Consider the following 22,055-nt stretch of genomic DNA (forward strand, 5'->3'; position numbering starts at 1 on the left):
ACATCTTTCATTTAGTCTCCATGAGTCAGTATCATAATCATTTTAAAGACTTGCACCACAAAATTCTATTTATTCTCTCATCTTTTATGCTATTACTCTAATTTATTTTGCATTTATATATGCTGTAAATCTTACACTACAATGCTGTGTTTTTTGTATTGAAATTCAATTGTCTTTTTAATAAATGAAGGCAATAAATGGAGTCTTTCACATTTGTCAGTATGTTTACCATATCTGTTCTTCTTCCTTCCTTTCTGTAGATACAGGTTTTTTCTGGTCATTTCCTTGAAGCTGAAATACTTCTCTTAGCATTTACTATAATTCAGGTCGACTGGTGAACAATTCTGTCCACTTTCATGTATCTAACATATCTTTGTTTTGCCTTTAATTTTGAAAGATATTTTTGCTGGGTAGAGAATTCTGGGCTGATTGTTTTTGTATTTGTTTTATTCTTTCAGCAGTTTGAGATATTATTTTATGTCTTCTATTCTCCATTGTTTCTGATAAGATGTTAGAGGTAATTTTTTATTTCTTTTCCTCTGGCTGTTTTTAAGATTATCTCTTTATCTTTGATTTTCAGGAGTTTACTATGATTTACTTTGGTATGTTTTTTTACGTGTATCTCTTTTGGAGGGGGTTCTTTGAGTTAACTGGATCTATAATTCATGTTTTTCACCAAAATGGCCATATTATTTCTATACTTTTTATGGTTTCAGTGCACTCACCATTGGCAGATAATAAATCCAGTTACATTAATACTATACAAAAAAAATGCCTAAAAAGTGCATGCTGATATTTTAGCACTTGGTTTGGTAACTGAGTGGTCAAGTATGATTTACTAAATATTTAGTACATTTCTGAAATATTAGCCCTAAATTAGCCTGATATTTTTGTACTTGTTAAAGACCTTACTCTATCTCTTGTTTCACACTGTCTTCCTCCAACATAATCTAAACTCAGTTAACAAACACACAGGGAATTGCCATGGTCTAGTGGTTAAGAGCAGGTACCTCATAGCCAAATTGCCTAGGTTTGTATCCTGAGAACGAGCATGGAGGACGAGGTTTGACACATAGTAATGGCTAGATAAATGCTGCACTAGATAAAAAGAAACAAAACAAGAATGTCTATTCCATATCCCAGGAATCTGTTTCCTAAGTCCCTCATACTTCTCTGCTTTAAGCTGCTTCCCTTTTCCCACCTCAGAATGTTTCCATTCTTCCCTTTATATTCAGTTGCTCATTCCTGTTTTAAGCCCCACTCTTACAAAGGTATTTCCCTGAATTCAGACTTAAGTAATTCTTCCCACTTCCTGGCCAATTATAATGTTCACTGTCTGTACCTGGTAATATTTAGTCATGTCATTATTATTCCTTAATAGTTTTATATCTCCCTCTTCATTTCATCTCTGATGCTCCCTGTGTTGCATTTTTACGCTCTACTTATATAAAATTGTTAGTCATTTCTCCTGTACACAATACTGTTTTTGTTCTCATGTATCTTTGCTCTCTGTTAATATAAATCCCTGACTACCTTTTGTTGATGTACCCTCACCTTGCAAGATACAGTTTATGAGTTCTCTCCTTCAGAGAACTGGCCTTCCTTTCTCAGGGTGAGCTAAGTGCTCTTCTTACTGCCTCATTTGTACTTACACAATATATTGTGTCTACCTCCTCTACAAGATTCAAGTTCTTGAAAGACAGAGAGTATGTCTCCTACCTTTGAACCGCAAGTGTCCAGCAAAATGCCTTTCATATAGTGGGAATCCCTAAAATATGCCTTGAAATTCATCGATATTTTTCAACTTAGCAGCAAACTGCTTAAAGGTGCAAAACATGATGTGTACTGTATACATTATACTGGTAATCAATAAGTACAGAATAAATTCAGTGTTTCAGAACATTATAGTAATTTACGTTTTACCCATATCAATCAAAGAGGCATTTGACCATAGGAGAATCATAAGATAATCACTCCTAAAGGTAGGTGTGTAGAACAAATTAGCTTATAAACTCAGCTTATAATTTTCTGACTCTAACTTTTGGCAAAAGGCACTTATTTATTAGCTATAGTCAGCTTTAGATGAGGGTGGAATGCTGATTTACATCTAAAGGAAGATATTTGATTAAATGTGCCTCATTAATTTGGATGTTTTAAGTATTTGTTTTCTTTTTTGTTTATGTGTTTATGCATACGTTAAAGGCTGAGGCAGGAATCATTAAAGAATTGAAGTCAACCAAGCGTTTACTTTATTACATTATATGACTAGAGGTGTTGTGTGCCTATATGTAGTTTCTTGAATTCTCAAGTTTGAAATGATGTCAGACATCCATGGAGTCACCAGTTCCTGAAGGGAAAATGATTGGGAAGTATGAATGTTTCCATGATTAATTAATTTTGGCAAAATGTTGAATTTTCAGAATTGTCTTAACACAGTACCAGGAGAAAAAAGAGAAGAAAGTGAGCTAAGATAGTCGGTTCTTTACTGTGTACAGGGCACATTGTATATACATCATCTCATCTGATTCTCACAATGACCCTTGGATAGGTGCTGTTTATACCTGCTTCACATCCCAGATGATACAAACCAAGTCAGCAACCAACTTGTCAACTCATCTACTCCAAAACTCAGACTCTAGCATTCAGAGCGGGTATGTGTATATTTTCAGTTCAGAAAATATCCCACAGAAAGAGAAATTTTTTAAAAAAAGTTTACCCTTTGAACTGTTTATTTACACAAGCATTAATGCAAAACATATTGCTAGAATATATTTCAGCATCTTTCCTGTCCTTTCCATATGCCGCCTCTCTATTTTGTTTTTCTCATTAGAATAGAGCGGGACTAGACCTTTAACTTGTTTGTTCACTGTCTTTTTTCCACAACTGGAAGTAAGTTCCATGAGGTTAAGGATTTTTATCTGTTTTGCTTGCTACTGTGTACCCAGCACCTCAGACAGTGACTGGCACACAGGTTTACAGTAATTATTTACCTAACAAATGAATTGTAAAACAAAATAAAAATATATCAATACATGAGCAAAAATGAGCAAAATTTCTCTCTCACCAACCTGCTCAGCCACACAGATCACAAATCCTACTCCATTTCCAAAAATCCTGTGCCACTGAGTGTGCATCCTTCTAGACTTATTTCCTCAGATTTAAATATGGATAGTTATAGCTAATATATAAATACACAACTGAAATATAGACTACTGAAATATAGAATGCTATGCATTTATTTTTACCTAATTAAGATCATTTGCTTAAGATGTTATTCTGTATGTTTTTCTTCTTTTTACTATTTCTTTTACATAATTTCTTGGCTTCCCAAAGTTCCTCCTGATTCTTTTAAAGTCCTGTTTAGCCTGACATATTTTAGATATATGTGTGTTTATTTATGTCTTCTTATATTGATGGATATTTACATTGTCTTCAATAGATATTTACATTGCCTTCGATTTTTCACTATCACTAGTGCTATATTACTAATAACCTTAGAACATGCTTCTTGGTACACAAGCGGGAGTGTATCTCTAGTGTAAAATGTGACATTGTTCTATTAAGAAATATATGATTTTAAATTTTGAGGACAACATAGTCCTCAACAGAATATGAAAGTTTACTTTTCTTTACACTTTTATCACCACTAATATCTTTAAAAAATGTGCCAGCATGATGGCTGAAAGCAAATTTTTTACACTGTAATGTAAATAATTTTTACATCGTTAATTTTTTTGTGTACTTCTGCTATTGAGCATTTTTTTTCATATATCATGTGACAGTGCTGTCTGAAACTTGAAATATTTTCCTATTGGGTTATATTGTTTCTTATTGATTTAAATAAATGCTTATTTTATATATAAAAATATATATGATATATAATAAAATAGATTTTTAATTATATCTTTTTCCAGGAAAAAGTATTTATTTTTACGTAGTCAAGTTTATTCCCCTCAGTGTACCTTAACACTATACAACATTTTATATTTTAAAAAGTAGATTTTTAAAATGTTTATAATGTATACACATATACAAAGTAGATATCCAAAATAATCTATTCTGTATATTTTGGATATTTACTTTTATCTCAGATAGCTGGCAAGTGAATAGTCCACTCTCATCGTATACAATTTGAAATCCTGCTTTCACCATATTCTAAAGTCTAAGTGTTTGTGGGGCTTTTCCTGGATTCTTTGTTCCAGCCTCATGCCTGCTGTTTTTTAAAAGAATTTTTATTGGAACACAGCTGCATGCATTTATATACTACTGTCTATGGCTGCTCTCCTGTTACAAGGCAGAGTTGAGTGGTTGCAACAGAGACTGTATGGCCTGGAAAACTAAAAATATTTATTATATGACCCTTTAAAAAATGTTTATCAACTATTCTGTTTTCCAGATCTTTCTATCCATTCTTGCGTTAATGCTGTGCTATATTAATTTAATTAATGTAACTTTTTGATATATTTTGCCACTCAGTGGCATAAGTTCCCTCACCCCAATCCAACAACAATTTTTCCTTTTAAAAAATGTTAGAGCTATCCTAGTGGATTTTAATCTTCCAAATACATTTAGAATCACCTTCTTGAGCTTCATACACAAATTTTGTTTGGATTGTGAGTATGATTGTATTGAATGGATTTTTATTTATGGATTTTTAAAAATGTTGGATTTAAAATTTGATATCTAAAAATATATATATGTAATCTTCTCATCCATAAAAATGTGATATGTTTACTTTTATTTGGGTTATGTCTTTCTGGCATTGTTTAGTACCTTTCTCTATAAAGATTGAGCTAATTTTTGTTCATTATGGTTAGAAGCTATAGTTTAGGTTGTCATTTTAAATAACTGTCTTATTAATTCTAAAGGTTTTTTTTGCTGATTCTCAGTTTTGTCCATTTTCTGAGTAGTATCTCTACCTTCTTTATCAAATTACAAGTACATTTTATGAAGTTAAATTTGTAAACTATTTTGTAACTTTTATTAGAATAAGTATGTTGTTATTGTTAGCAAATGCCTCTCAGGATTGATTAAAACTATGCTTTCTCCCTTAATCTGTGTTTATATTACATTACATTAACATATTTTCTAAAGTTGAATCTCTTTGCAATTGAATCACAACTCACAGGTTTTGACATGTGATGCTCTTTTTTTCTTTTATTTCTAAAAAGTTCAAGATGTGCTAATATTTCCTATCGTGATTGTAGATTTGCCTAGTTTTCTTTGAATTTTAACCAGATCTTACTTTATAAAGTTATGTTGTCATGTGCATTACATTCATGATTGATATTCTTAGACTATATCTTTTATTAATACAAAACATCCAAATTCTAGTTTTCTAATTCTTTTTTCTTGAATTTTCTCTCTTTTTAAAATTAGAATTCTTTATTCTTTTTTTTCCAGGATCTTCATTCAGTTTCTATCTGCTTGAAGTGCATTTCTTCTAAATAACATGAATTTTGCTTTTATGACCAATCTACAAATCTGTAACTTTAAACTGTGCAAAAAAACTATTTACAGTTATTAGGATCACTAATGCATTTGGCCTTACTTTGTACATTTTTTTGCTCTTCCTGTACTCCTCGCATTTTGAATTATCTAATTTTTTATGGTACTTTTTTTACTCTAGTATTTTGAAAGTGACAAATTCCTTTTTTGTTTTGTTTTTACATTTTATTTGAATGGAATCATATAGAATGTTCTTTTTATATTGGGTTAATTTAATTGTGTTTGTAATTTTCATACATACTTAAAAAAATTTTTTTTGATTGATTCATTATAATGGTACCTATTTATGGGGTACAATTTGACATTTCAATATATGTATACACTGTATAATCAGGATAGATAGCATATTCATCTCCTCATGCATTTATCATTTCTTTGTGACAACACTCAAAAACCCCTATTTTAGCTATTTTGAAATGTACATTATTGTTAACTATAATTACCCTATTGTGCAATAGTTCAGAACTTATTTCTCCTATCTAATTGTAACGTTGTACCTGTTGACCAATCTCTCCCCATCCTCCTCTCCTCTAGCCTCTCCCCACTCTCTGATAATCACTGTTCTACTCTCTACTTCCATAAGACAAATATTTAAGATTCCGCATGTGAATGAGATTATGTTGTTATTTCACTTTCTGTGTCTGACTTATTTTACTTAACATGATATCCTCCAGGTTCACTTATGTTGTCTCAAATGACATGATTTCATTCCTTTTTTATGGCTGAATGGTATTCTACTGTGTAGATATACTATATTCTCTTTATTCATTCACTTGTTGAAGGGCATTTGGGTTGATTTCAAGTGTTGGCTATTGTGAATAGTGCTACAATGAACACGGGAATGGGAATGCAGGTATCTCTTTGACATACTGGTTTCATTTCCATTGGATATATACCCAGTAGTGGGATTGCTAGATCATGTGGTAGTTACAGTTTTATTTTTTGAGGAACTTTCATACTGTTTCCCATAATGGTTGTACTAATTTACATTGGAAAAATCCAGTTTTAGATTTATGGTACATATTCTTAAATTATTGGCAGGTATAATTAAATACTTTTTCTATTACTATATAGAGTTAACCAGTAATATTTAGCAGTTTAATGTTATTCCTCGAGCATAATATCTCTAAATGTTTATATATTAAAAGTCCAAAATGCATGTTTTCTATAAATTCTTTTGTGTTTCAAAAGATAACATGTAATCAGATTTCCTTTCACATCACACCGCTAAGTGATTTTAAATTTCTGTTGTGGTTTTTTTCTTTCTTTCATTTGCACAATTCTTTTCCAGAAATAGGAAACTATCGCTATATCTAGTTGTTTGTGTCTGTGTGTGTGTTAAATGATTAAATTGATGCTATGAGAATTCCCGGCAAAGCACCCACTGAATGCTTTTGTTTATTAACTTACAGAACTGTAGGCACCTAGAGGTAGAAAGAACCTTTGGAGTGATCACATCTAATCTTACTAAACCAGTTCACGAACTCAACAAAATTTTTATACTTATGTTCCAAGAACTGCAGTTGGTGCCAGGGAGATGAAGATGAAGAAATAAGACATGCTTTCTGAGTTGAGAAGACTAACATACTAGTGGGTGAGAAGGCACAGACACAAACACAGATATTTGCACAAAGAGGTCATGGGAACCTACTAGGGGGAGCACATCCCTGAGGAGGTGCCCTCTGGACTGACCGTCAGTCCATTTGCTTCTTCTCAATCACCGCAGTAACATCTTCCCTAATGCACCTGGCCTGTTTTTCTAACCTCTGAACACCAGAAGTGCACACTTGGACAGAAATACTTGTTATAAAATTTATTCCTCTTGACTCGAAACCCACTTTCCAACCTCTCCCATGATTTGTTCCCAGTGTTGGCTTCTAGAGCTCAACAAACTATATATACTGACCCTCACTTGCAGTCCTTTCGATGTTTGTCCTTCCACAGCCTTTGTCTTTTATGTTTAAACATCCCAAATTTTTTATATTTCTCCCACTCTTTAATCTTTCTTATATTGCTGTTCTTTAGTGTGTCAATATGACCCTTAAATTATGCTTCCCAAACTTGTATAAATTACCACAGATATACTCAATGAAAGAAAAAGTGCAATTTATCTTACGGGACTTACCTCCTTCCAGACAAAAATGCCTCTGCTTCCTCAGTCTAAGACCACTTTATATGCTGTAGCTTCGGCACTCTCTCATTTAAATGATTTGCTAATGCTCAGTCTTTTTTCCAAATAACATGCCAAAAAGGTAATAAATATCACAGGATTAAGTAAAAATAAAAAATAATGGGAGGACAAAGGAAATGATAATAGTACTTCATAAGAGCTCTGACATGAAGTTAGGACCTCATATAAAATATGCCATACACTGTCAGAGTCAAGAAGAAGTTGTCTCTGATTACTAGGGCTGGGACAGGTCTTTGGTTCCCAGTTTATAGTAGCTCACTTTGACTCATATCAGAACTGTGCTCAACTGAAATCCCTAAATCTTTTTCATATAAAGGGCTTCAAAGTCAAATACACCAATTCTTTGCTCCAGTTATAGCTCATCTTACTGGTTTCTGCTTGATCACGTAATTCAAAAGCTTATCTGGCCCACCTGGTTTTCTGCCAACTGTAGATCTGCCAATCACGCCTTTGTGTGGCCCTGTAAGGAATTGTTCCAAGGCCAAGGATAAAACAAAATTTCTTTTTTTCTGTTTAACTGATTTTTTAATTGCTTTTCCTCAATATTGGTTATGTACAATTTACTTTTCAAAACCTTCATCAAATGATTTTCGCATCGAATTGTTCACTAAAATCTTATGGCATCATTTTAATACTACCTTCAGAATATTAAACATTATTTAGACCCCCCTGACATTGGCACTTAAAGGAATGGAGATACTAAGCCACAGGAAAATGAAAACCAGTAGCATCTGGTCTGTTATGCAATTTTTAGTCATGTTGGATCACGTTGTATACATTGACACCTGCAGACTCACTCCACAAATATATTAAGTCACTGTAGCATGTTTTCCTTTAAAAAAATTGGATATAAGTGAAAACAAGACAGACATAGGGTATTATCAAGCCCCCTAGTGGCCTTGCTACGATACACCTTAAAATACAACCCAGGGAGAGTTGAAAGAATTTCTTTCACTGATGGTATAAAGGCCTGAAGGAACTTAGAATCTTCCAGGAAGGAGGACGAGCAACATGTAGGAGGGGTTAGCTGCTGAAAATATAATTGTGGTTTGTGTGTATGTACAGGGTACAGCAGGAACTCAAGTAAGGTTGAATTTAATTCATCTTGCACAGAAAGGTGGGGGAAGGACTCAGAATCATTTTGTAGAGGAAGTTATTGAATTGGATCAGGTGTTTCTGTTTATTCATTTATATTTTATTTATTTATATTTATTTTACTTTAAGTTCTGGGATACATGTGCAAAATGTTCAGGTTTGTTACATAAGTATACATGTGCCATGGTGGTTTGCTGCACCTGTCAACCCATCATCTAGATTTTAAGCCCTGCGTGCAATAGGTATTTGTCCTAATGCTCTCCATCAAGGGGAGAGCACCCACCCCACCACAGGCCCTGGTTTGTGTTGTTCCCCTCTTTGTGTCCAGGTGTTCTCATTGTTCAACTCCCACTTACAAGTGAGAACACACGTGTTTGGTTTTCTGTTCTGATGTTAGTTTGCTGAGAATGATGGTTTCCAGCTTCATCCACGTCCCTGCAAAGGACATGATCTCATTCTATTTTACGGCTGCATAGTATTCCATGGTGTATATGTGCCACATTTTCTTTATCCAGTCTGTCACTGATGGGCATTTGGGCTGGTTCCAAGTCTTTGCTATTGTAAACAGTGCTGCAAGAAACATACGTGTGTATGTGTCTTTACAGTAGAATGATTTATAATCCTTTGGGTATATACCCAATATTGGGATTGCTGGGTTAAATGGTATTTCCAGTTCTAGATCCTTGAGGAATTGCCACACTGTCATCCACAATGGCTGAACTAATTTATACTCCCATCAAAAATGTAAAAGCATTCCTATTTCTTCACAGCCTCACCAGCATCTATTGTTTTCTGACTTTTTAATAATCATCATTCTGACTGGCTTGAGATGGTATCTCATTGTGGTTTGGATTTGCATTTTTCTAACGATCAGTGATGATGAGCTTTTTTTATATGTTTGTTGGCCACATAAATGTCATCTTTTGAGAAGTGTCTGTTCATATCCTTTTCCCACATTTTCATCAGGTTGTTTTTTTTCTTGTTAATTTGTTTAAACTCCTTGTGGATTCTGGATATTAGACCTTTGTCTGATGGGTAGATCCCAAACATTTTTTCCATTGTGTAGGTTGCCTCTTCACTCCAATGTCAGTTTCTTTTGCTGTGCAGAAGCTCTTTAGTTTAATTAGATCCCATTTGCCAATTTTGGCTTTTTTTGCAATTGCTTTTGGTGTTTTAGTCACGAAGTCTTTGCCCATGCCTATGTCATGGATGGTATTGCCTAGGTTTTCACTAAGAGGTTTTATGGCTTTGGGTTTTACATTTAAGTCTTCAATTCATCTTGAGCTAATTTTTGTATAAGGTGTAAGGAAGGGGTCCAGTTTCAGTTTTCTGTATATGGTTAGCCAGTTTTCCCAGCACCATTTATTAAATAGGGAATCATTTCCCCATTGCTTGTTTTTCTGAGGTTTGTCAAAGATCAGATGGTTGTAGATGTGTGGTGTTATTTCTGAGGTCTCTGCTCTGTTCCACTGGTTTATATATCTGTTTTGGTACCAGTACCATGCTGTTTTGGTTATTGTAGCCTTGTAGTATAGTTTGAAGTCAGGTAGCGTAATGCCTCCAGTTTTGTTCTTTTTGGTTAGGGTTGTCTTGGCTCTACGGGCTATTCTTTGGTGCCATATGAAATTTAAAGAAGTTTTTTTTTCTAATTCTGTGAAGAAAGTCAATGGTAGCTTGATGGTCAGTTGTTTTTAAACAGGCAAGATAAAAATGAGTATTGCAGAAACAGGGAAGAGCATAAGCATAAAAAAGGAAGAATGAGTTTCACAGCAAGTTTCTTAATTAGTAAGAATTTTGGAGTGGCTGAAACATACTAAACAACTGAAGCAGAGAGAAGATGAAGCTAGGAAGATTAGCATGAGCTGGTCAGGAAGGTTGTTGTATACCATGCTGAAGTTTGTAGCCTTGATTTTTCTTTCCCCAGAGGATTGCATATTTCTACTGTTTTGTGGCAAGATTTTGAAAATTGTATTCTCACATTTTTATTAAAAGCCAAAATTGAAATATTCTAAATGGAAGCTATCTCCAATAGATAAGAAAATAAGGTACTAATTTATGCTGCTGCTGTGTCTCTGGATGCTGAGTAGTTGAGTTTCCTTACCTATCCTATCCCATCCCTTCATTCCCACTGTTATGTAACAGCCATACAAAGAAGTAATTTAGAATCAAGTTTGATAAACTGTATGTTGGTGAAATTCTCATAAAAATTAAAACAAGGATTATTGAAGGGTATGAATTAGAGAATCACTTTACTGATATTCAAATAATTTCTAATGACATTTTAAATATTTGAAAATACATAATAATTCACAGTGAGAATTTATCATTTGTAGATTTTTAAGACCATTTGGACAAAAATATAGATTTTTCTAAGATACTAATTAGAACATGCAGATTACCTTTAAATATTTAAAAGAGATTCACAGGTTCTAGCCACCGTATAATGTGTTACATTTTAACAGACTTAAGGAAAACAAGACACTCCTGACTTCTAAAATAATGCAATTGTAGTTTGTACTCAGGCTTGTACATAAATTTTGATTAAATCTACATGTGGTAAGCACTGCCTTTCAAAATCTTCCTTTTTCTTCAATTATTTTAAATTTTTTGTTATAACCCATTATCAATACATCCCATATATAAAGTGCACACACACACAATCCTCAGAAGAAAATACCAAAAAAAAGGACAACAGCAGAAATGAAATTTGAAATAGCTTCATAGCTTTTCAAGTGCTTTGCAAAATCTTCTTTACTCGAGTTAAAAGCAATATGAAGTGCATGTATAATAAAATGTTTAGAAAAAGATTTGGTTTAGGGTTCAGCATTCATTTCATATTACTGAAAAGTGTGATTTTATGTTTTTGTTTTTCATAGAACAGGCATTCTAGTTTTTGTTACTTAATAGAATAAGGTAGTATGTGTTTTTCTTTGGGAGGTCATGTTTTATACATGTAGTAACATTTAATATGGTAAAACATTAATTTTTTAAAAGTTTGACTAATATTTAAGAATTGTCTTCACATAGTTAATGTGGGTTTCTAAAATATATCATTCTTAAAATGAAACAATGTATCTGCTAAATATTTTTATTGAAACAAGGAGTAAAATCTCACATGCATCTAGAACCACAGCTACTTTCTAGTCTCAAGTTACTTATCTTTCAAATAAAGTCATCTCCAAATCTGCTTAGGATGAAACTCTTGCAAAATAGAAAAGAAAAGACAACAGTTAAACTAAGTAAACATAAGAGGGTTATTTCCACTGAAGTGGATTTTGCACAAAAGCAGCACACAGTATCTTGTGTCAACATCTTTTAAACAGCTGGATGACATCTGCAAAGCCTGAAGATTTGAAAAAAAATACTATTTATACTAAATGTATTAATAAAAATCTGTTCCGAGGTTTGCGAGAAATAAGTCCAATCTCCCTTTCCCCCCAAAGTATGCATGGTATATGTGCTAACTTACTGAATTCATCCTTCATGCAATTCCAGTTTATTAAAGAGGTTAAAAATTTATACAACTCTGATGGGATATGGTTTTAATGCTTCATCACACTACCCATCATTTGCTTTTCAATCTAGATCAGAATGATCTTTCCTACTTCCCTGCAATCACCTACCTGCACAGCTAATATTTTCTGAATACTCTCCTGAGAGTCTGTCTGGAAGTTGGCCAGCCTCATCTGGCTGAAGAGGACCACCAGTTTGAAGTGCTCCTGCCACAGCCTGTGCATCCTTCTCTGCAGCTGACAGAGCTAAAGGCAAGAGGGAGGGGAGAAAACACAAGTTAGAGGAGGAGAGGAAATTAATGGCAGTGTTCAAGAAGAATGATGGAGAGAAATATAGAAAGCAGTCAATAGCCCATTCTGCACTGTACGGACCTGACAGGAATTTCACAGTCTTTTGATTTTTCAGCCCACTCATGTGCATTCATCAGAAACCAGTCACATCTGGCCGCCAGGATGGGGGGTTAATTTTCTCTAAATGCCTCAGCAGTTTTGTTCTAGCTGAGGCAAACTCTGTGACTGCAAAGCTGATGAGTAAAATATTTCTACTTCACCCAGTTTAACTCAAAACCGATAGCCTCGGGACATATTGAACCTTTCTTGAAAAAAATCATCTTTTGAAGCCGTTTTGAATGGCACATCAGGTCAAGCCAAAGTTTAAAAATGCAACTTTAAGACTTTGATGGACACCATCACTGCTTTTTTTCTCATAAAGCTTACCATTGCTTGGCAATGTGTGCTTTAGAGCATGACAAAACTAAAGAGAATTAACTTAGCCATCAACTGCTGAGGGAGAACAATAACAAGGAAGAAATTTCCAGCTAGAACTCCCTATTAATCTACCTCCCTCTGACCATGTGACATGGAAACATCTCACTGCACTAAAGCATACAGGACGCGGTGTTAAGAAGTGACATGTTTAATACAGGATCTGTACAGAAAAAGAAAGAATTCGCCTATGACATATGATAGATCATTTGGAAATTTAATATAAAAACCAACAGAAAACAGTGGATGTTTTATCAAAACAATGTACATTTGCTCTTCAACAGTTACTGTAGGCATGCCATACAGAATTATTATAAGGCATTTTCAAAGGGATAAACATAAAATTAACAGTAAAAACAATTTTTTAAAAATCCCAAACATTTATAATGAGTGCTTATGTTATATATTTATAATGAATGCATATATCATATGTTTATACAATATAATATATTCTGTCACTGAAAACTCTTGGTTTTGGGAATGTGGATGATTGCTGATATCAGTTCCTTTTTAGCATATTTTGCAGAATGAAAAAACAAAATTTACATCCAAACATGTAATATCAAACACAATTTTTAAATTAAATACTTCCTCATACCAGAATAAAAACATGTTAAAAATGTGGCTATTTGGTGGGTTACATATACAGGATCCTCTGTAAAACATCAATAAGGAGTTTGTAAAATTTGGGAACTCTTTTGTATGTATATTTCAATAAAAGAATTCACTTAACTAAATACTTGGTGTTGCATGTAAATTGTTTAACATCATTATCCTCGTTATGCATTGTTATAAACAACACATACGCATTTATGTTTGGTTCCCAGGAAAATAAAGCCTCTATTTTTGGTTAGTTGATTAGGAAGAAGAAAAGACTTTGAAAACTATAGATATTTCAGCTTACTAAATGCTGAATTACATTGTCCAGAACCAGTTTATGCACATTTCAGATAATTTGGGCTATTAAATTAAAACTTAGCATTATTATTTGAAGAGAAGTTTTGTCAAACTTAAAAAAAAATGGTGTTTTCTTTAGCACAAGCCAAGCCAGACAGTCAATGGGGGGAGGTATGCTGTATCTTGATATACTCATTAAGGCATTTGAAAAGTTTAGTTCATTGTGTATGTTCACAACTACATAAAGAGTCATATTAAGACTTTAATTATTGTTCAGGGACAGGGGAAGGGTCTGGGTATTGAGGGTTCAGGAATGGTCCATAGGAGTTAGCACTGGCCATGTATTACCTAATGTATGCATCAATGATTTAAATAATATTAATTAAATTTGCTTTAACAATAAGATGCAGAGCACATGTATATTTAAATTAGAAATTACTTCAATTGCAAACAGTGGGCAAGGCTAGAGAAGCTGACATTTAGTGTCAAGTAAACATTAATAACAGAAGAAAAGAACCATGACAAATATTCCTGAAAATAATTTCATAGCATATATATGTTTGAAATTTGTGTGATTTTTATACTGGTCTTCATTATTAAAATATGACCTTGCAATTTATAGATTTTTTTAAAGGGCAAAAATGGAAATGAATGTAAAGGAAATTTTACCGGCTTAAAAACTAAAATTATCAATCATTTTTACTAACAGGCTAGCTCATTTCTGAAATTACATGTGGAAATATATTTTGAAACACATATTGCAGTATAGTTCTTTATATACTACCTAAATATATTGTTTGCTGAGGTAAACATCCTGAATGAAGGGGCCATAATCTAATAGATAAATGCAATTTGCTAAATGAAGCTTAACTATAAATTGTCTGTTGTGGGTGGAGGCTCTGAAGAGATTAGATTTTTGCTATTTTCTTAACAAAGACAAATAATCTGTCAACTTTCTCAATTCTTTTCAATGTGACTTATTTAAACAACACAGTTCATAGGTTGATTGTGGGCCTGCTGAGATAGCTTCTTTGATTAACCCCAGTGTACAGCTGAGAAATCTATATTTTAAAGAGGTTAACTTGCTTTAGGTTATTTACTTCTGTCTAACTTCAAGTTTAAGTTATTAACCATGATGCCATATCAGTTAAAGTTCAATGGTTTTTCTTTCTCTCTCTGATATTTTAGCAGTCACTTCCAGATTAAGGATAGTGATAAAGACTGCTAGAAACACCCAAGGGTTCCGTAAACCTTTGCCACAGAGATTCCTGGAAAATAGGCTGTGATGCAAAATGAACATTTCTGTATGCTCGTTAGATATTAGTAAGAAGTGCATGATAAAACCTTATCACATAGAGTAGGTTTTCAAATTATTGTCTACCTCAGACCTTACCTTACTAGTTCGTTGTAATTTGGAATTTTTAAGACAACAACAAATGGAAGCCTACCTTGTACAAAAATTGGACAATAGACTATCAAGACAAGAAAAGTTCACAGCAATAAGCCAGAAATAAACAATTTTGAAAGAATGGCTGTAGGATGAACTCTTAGCCTTACTGAGTGGAATCAGATATCTCAGTGAAAAGTCACCTACAGCAAAATACCACTTTAATTTTCTCTAGTATTTTTCTTATTTCAAGGCTGTAGTTCTTTGGAGTCAGCTTAGCCCTCAGAATACCTTATTTCCCCCAAGAGATCATAGGATACTTGGAACTACACCTATGAACAAAGATTTGTTTGTCAAAGAAAACAATAAATTAATACTATTAGAGTAGCCACACATACGACAAAAAGCAAGTAAGGGAAAGATGAGCTGTAGAGGAATTCCTTAACAACAAGGTAAATTTTACAAGTGGGAGCTCTTCAGCATACGTAAACAAAGCAAACTGAATAGTAATGTTTTCTACAGCCACAAGTCAAATGAGGAGAAGCAGCTGTATGCAGTGTCTATTTTTATTCAGTTGTCTGTATTTTAGCTTGAGGTAGCCATAAAGGCCTTGAATTTATCCATATTCACATGTTAACTGAAGCCTCTTAAACAGAAAAGTTTTTTAAGGATCAAGTAAGAATGAGTAATATCTCAAAAAAGAGGCTTTTTTTTTTTTTTTTTGGGGGGGGGGGGGGGGGGGGGTGGAAATCAATAGCTAAATAGGCCTATGGAAAAACAAGAACCAGGAAAAGGAAGAACTAAAGACAATCTTAAAGAGAGGAGAACCAGCATTCAATAAAATAACATATGCACACAAACACATTTACACACGAAAGACAATAAGACTATTCAAAAGAATATTTAAGGAAAAAACAACTAAGATGCTGCCAAGAATGATTGATTATATCAAATAGCTATGACAACAATTATTTTAGGAAAGTGATTATGAAAAAACCCCATTTTAAGATGTCAGCAGACAGTGATCACTCAATAAATGTTTATTAAAATGGACTCAACATGAGCTGATAAAAGTTTACCTGATAAAGGGTATAAACCAAAAACTTCCATCAAACATTTTATTAAATAAACGTCAGAAATCTTCCTGTGGATGTCGGGCAAAATAAAATAAGGATAACAGAAATCAATACCTCTTTTTAAAACTTTATTGCTGATTCTTGTCAATACAATAAAAAAATAGAAGGACAAAAGATAGCTATAAGAGTTAGAAAAAATGCCGGGCACAGTGGCTCACGCCTGTAATCCCAGCACTTTGGGAGGCCGAGGTGGGTGGATCAACTGAGATTAGGAGTTCGAGATCAGCCTGACTAACATGGTGAAACCCTGTCTTTACTAAAAATACAAAAATTAGCCGAGCGCAGTGGCGGTCGTCTACAGGCCCAGCTACTCAGGAGGCTGAGGCAGGAGAATCGCTTGAACCAGGGAGGTGGAAGTTGCAGTGAGCCGAGATAGCACCATTGCACTCCAGCCTGGGAGACAGAGCGAGACTCCGTCTAAAAAAAAAAAAAAAGGAGGTGACGAGGGTTTAGGAACTTTCTGCCTATAATATCTGCACCGAAAAATTAATAATTTTTTTTTTTTTTTTTTTTTTTTTTTTTTTTTTAGACAGAGTCTTGCTCTGTCGCCCAGGCTGGAGTGCAATGGTGGGATCTCAGTTCACTGCAACATTGCCTCCTGGGTTCAAGAGATTCTGCTGTCTCAGCCTCCCAAGCAACTGGGATTACAGGCGACCTCCCACCACGCCGGGCTAATTTTTGTGTTTTTAGTAGAGCCAGGGTTTCGCCATGTTGGGCAGGCTGGCTTTGAGCTCCTAACCACAGGCATGACTCCCCGCACCCGACCCACTTTTATAAATCAGTATGACCAATTTTGAATTATAATAGAAAAATCGTATTTATTACCATAAAATAAAATGAAAGGTACTTAGGTTGGTATCTATTTAAAAATGGGCAAGATTTTATAGAGAAAGTTACAAAATATTTTGAAGAATAAGGACTGAATAAATCTAGAGGTACAGTGTGGTCATATATGAGAAAAGAGTGTCATGGACAAATCAGTTTTCCACAGGGTAGTCTATAATCTCATCAGGTTTTATGGAAGTTGATCTAAAATTCACATGGAAGAACAAAGGACTGAGAATATTTAATGAGACAACTGTGAAACAGGAGAACAAGCCTGAAAAATTTGACATGTGATATATACAATTTATCTTAAAGCTGTGGGAATTAAGAGTAATATTCGGATCATCCAAAGAGAGCATTTGATCAGCAAAGAGAGCTGAGTAACAGACACATGCATATAAAATGTAACACATGATAGAGATATCACTACAAATTAGTGCGGAAAGGATGGCTAATAATTGGCTATCTCCATGCAAAATAAAATAAAATGAGATCTTTAACTCACAACATACGGAAAATAAAAGCAAACTAGATTGAAATGAGGAAAGTTAACCTTTAACAATTTTTTAAAAAGCATGACACAACTTTATGCCTTTGAGGAAAGGAAGAATTTTTAAATAAAAATTAAAATGATAACTTCTAATGGAAAAAAATTGACAATCAAACCACATTTAATTTTTTTAAGTTAAATTTAAACAGAGTAACCATATAAGCTGCAGGTTTAGAGAAGATTTTAATAACACAGCAGACAAGGATTAATTTCTTTAACATATAAAAAACTCTTATAAGTCAATAATAAAAATAGAAACAGTATACCAGAAAAAAATGGGCAAATTATACACATCTGCAATTAACATAAAAGGAAAGCCATTTGGCCTGAAAACATTTGAAAAGGTATTCAACTTTAATAGTAGCATATGAATAAATAAAATTCAAACTCATCCGATTGTCAAATACTAACACAATCTGTCAATATCAAATTTTGGTAAAGATGTGAAAAAAATTAAACTCATGTGCTGTTCAAATTTATGTATAATTTGATACAAAAACTTTGGAGAACAATTTATTATTTCGTATTGAAAATGAAGTTGTACTTTCCCTTTGATCCAGAAATCATACTTTAAGCTACATACTCTAGACCAGCAATTCTCAGCATATGGTTCCCAGCCCATCAGGATTAGTATCACCTCAGAATGTTAGGAATACAGTCATTCAGACTCCCTGAATCAGAAACCTTGGGACCAGCAATCAGTGTTTTATCAAGATCTCTAGGTGATTCTAATGTATGCTAAAGTTTGAGATATATCTCTCTCAAAAAAAATGTCATATGTACTCAGGGAAAAACATGAAATACTTTCCATTTACAGCATTACTTGCTATAGTAAAAATCTGGAAACAATCTAATAGTCTTTGAAGTAATAAAAAATACATTATGGTATGTTTATACCCTAAACCACAGCATTTAAAATAAACTCACTGGCCATATATGGTGGCTCATGTCTGTAATCCCAGCACTTTGTGAGGCCAAGGCAAAGAGGATCACTTGAGCTCAAGAATTCGAAACCATCTTAAGCAACATAGTTAGACCCTGTCTCTAATAAAATAAAATAAAATAAAATAAAATAAAATAAAATAAACATGTTAACATTGCAGGTGGTTTGGATGTTAGAGAAACAAAAAAATCTTACAAATAATACTTTTTTAAAAATTTTATTACTATGTAAAAATGGCATTAAAAAATTGGAATGGTAAACACAAAAGGTTAATTAACCATGAGTAAGGAGGGGAATAATAATAGGAAGAGGCCGACTGAGGATTTTGAATGCATCTCTACTGGTTTAAACATGCAAAACAAAATGTCAGGATTTACAAATCTGGTAAAGTTACACAGAAATTTATTAGAAACTTCTTTACTTATTTATAGTTTATATGTAACTCTGTAACTTACTGCATGCTTAGTTGTTTCATTAAAGAAAAAAACCTATGTTAATGTAACATCTCAAGAAAGGCATCCTCCATATTTTGTGGCTTAGAATGATTTACTTTCAGAGAATTTATTATAATTTGTTAAGAGTAGCCTATTATATTTGGCCATCTGCCAAAATACAAAAATAGCTTTTTGTACAATATTTGTGTTATATACCCACTAAATATGATCTTACCTATAATAAACAAAATATCTGAAATACTAAGTTTATATCATTAAGGAAAAAATTACTACTTTCAGCTGCCTCATAAAATTATTGGTATTTTCCTTCATCCCACTCATACAATTAACACAGTTGTTGATTAGTGACTTCATAACTTATTTCATATGAAATTAAAGATGGCCATATGTAAAATATTTTCATGAGAATTTGAATTTGCTAGTTTCAAAAGGTAACCACAGAGCTCAGATGGTAAAAAAATATTAACCTTAATAAATAGATATTTTTGTCAGCTTATACACGTATCATGCTAATGTGTTGAAATAATGACTAGTATGTTTTTTCCTTAAAAAATTCTTTAAATTGTGCCTGTGTCTTACAGAACATAAATATAATTGAAAACACACTTTAGATAAAATTAAATCATTTTTAGAGACATATGGTACCAAAAATTAACTCCCCAAAGCACATCATTTAACTGGCTTTTGCAATTTAAGAACCCTGGAAAAAAAGAAAGGGAACGTTTCAAGGAAATGAGAAGTGTCCTTATAATGAATTTCTCCTTATAAGAATCAGACATAACAACAGTCTTTTTAATTAAAATACAAATACCATATGTATAGTTATCTGAAAATGAACTATAAATTGTTTTGCCAGGAAACAAAGACCAGTCAATACCAAAAACAAAAAGTCCTTTAGAATACAAAGATGATAGTAACTGGCAGGGTAGACAGTGCATGAACAGCACTCAAAGTTCTTTATCTACGAATGATGATTTGTTCATTCTGGATTTGTGAAAACAAACAACTGCTGGATTCAAATCTGTGAAAGAGATTTTCAAAAATACCTCATTTATACTTTTTTGGATGAAAAATATCTTTATAAAAACTGGAATTTATAAAGATCCAGTTTCAACTAGTAGTTGAAAAGAACATAGAATTTTCCCACATGCAACATGAAAACCCGTTAGATACAGAATCCAAACAGAAAATTAACAGAATCACTGCAATAAACAACCTTTATCAATACAACGTGTAGGACAAATATGAAAAGTGTGGAACAATTCCAAATTTTTGAAGTAAAAATTACCTCCCTGGATAAATTAGCAGGGCACACAGAATTTTTAGGGCAGTGAAAATATTTTGTATGATACCACAATGGCAGATACATGCCATTACACATTTGTCCAAACCTGTAGAATATACAACACCAACAGTGAACCCTAAAGTATGAACTTGGAGTGATGATGATGTGTCAATATAGGTTCACCAGTTGTAACAAATGTCCCTCCTGGAGTGGGTTGTTGATCATGGAGGAGGCTATGCGTGTGTGTGGAAAGGGGGTATACAGAAACTCTCTGTACCTTCCACTCCAGTTTGCTGCAAACCCCAAAACTCCTCTAAAAAATAAGATCTAAAAAAAAAAAAATCACTTCTCAGTACACTGGAGTGGGAATTGGGAGTGGTTACCTGGTGGTGACAATATGTGACAATTGTTAGAGGTTACAGTATTTCTGAAAGATGCACGTGTATGCATGGATTAACTCATCAGAGGTACCTGAACATTTGAAAGTTCATCTGATATGATTGGCAGAGAGTTTGGAAGTTTCTTGGGTAAGAAGCCTGCAACCTAAGAATAGAAATATTGTGAATAATACCTTGGGAGAAGATGAAGGCATTTCAGAAGTCCGTATTTCCTATCTACAAACACAGTCAAACAAATAGGTCAACTGTAGAAGCAGCTCTAAGATTTATTCACATTTGACAAAGAAGAGAAAAAAATGCTGTATCCTGTAGATTTGCATTTGCACCTTAGGTAATCTAATTAAAATCATATTTAAAGCTTTGACAAAATATGATAAAGGCCATCTGGAAAAAAATAATGAGCTTTTCCTATAGGAATTTATTTTAGATAGAAAGAAGGTAGATAGATAATAGCACAAATACATTCATTCATTTGCACTAGAATATTCAAATAATGATTACAATTTCAAGCTGCTTGTTATAAGTTTTCACATACTGAAAGCATACTGTGTTTCTCAATTTCTGACAGATAAAACTGATAAGTGAAGGTATGTGCATGCAATTTTAATTCAACAGTGATGTGAAGTACAGCTCACAAGGCAAACAGTGTAAGCCTTATCAGTTCTGTTTATTGTAATAACTCAAACAATAGCAATTATAAACTACTCCACAGATTTTTGGCAAGGCAGGAATGACAGACATAAAAAATCCAGTTAATACTGAGCTATTTATAGTACTCAGTTACCAAGCTATACATGTACATACAATATACAAATATCAAAAGTAATGAGATATTTATTACCAAATCCATTCCATAGACTAGTGTTAAAGATCACATAGCTCATTTCTAGAAATATCTTTTATCAACTGCTTAGATGTACTTAAGAAAAATAAGACCCACGTGCACTCCCAATTTTGGAGCTGGCATTTAAGAAATTTAAAGAATAATTTTTAATTACTCTAATTATATAAAAATAATATATTTCTTAATTCTGCATTTGGATCTCTGCTAATACATAAAACCTTGGTATGACAGAGAAAGCTGGTCCATACAGACACTACTACTTTT

At 33.3% G+C, this 22,055-nt stretch overlaps 1 protein-coding gene across 3 annotated transcripts in view; it reads right to left on the reverse strand.

The window, feature by feature from the left end:
* Positions 1–22,055, reverse strand: part of CCDC178 (coiled-coil domain containing 178) — a 523,876-nt gene that overhangs the window by 44,780 nt on the left and 457,041 nt on the right. For 2 of the 3 annotated variants that reach the window (XM_025365270.1, XM_025365269.1), the window contains one exon: positions 12,418–12,552. In XM_025365270.1, coding sequence (XP_025221055.1) covers positions 12,418–12,552 — 135 coding nt within the window. Of the gene's footprint in view, positions 1–12,417; positions 12,553–21,020; positions 21,093–22,055 lie in introns of all 3 variants that reach the window. The other variant, XM_025365268.1, reaches the window with a different exon arrangement.

This window comes from Theropithecus gelada, chromosome 18 (assembly GCF_003255815.1).
Source record: "Theropithecus gelada isolate Dixy chromosome 18, Tgel_1.0, whole genome shotgun sequence".
Lineage (NCBI taxonomy): Eukaryota > Metazoa > Chordata > Mammalia > Primates > Cercopithecidae > Theropithecus > Theropithecus gelada.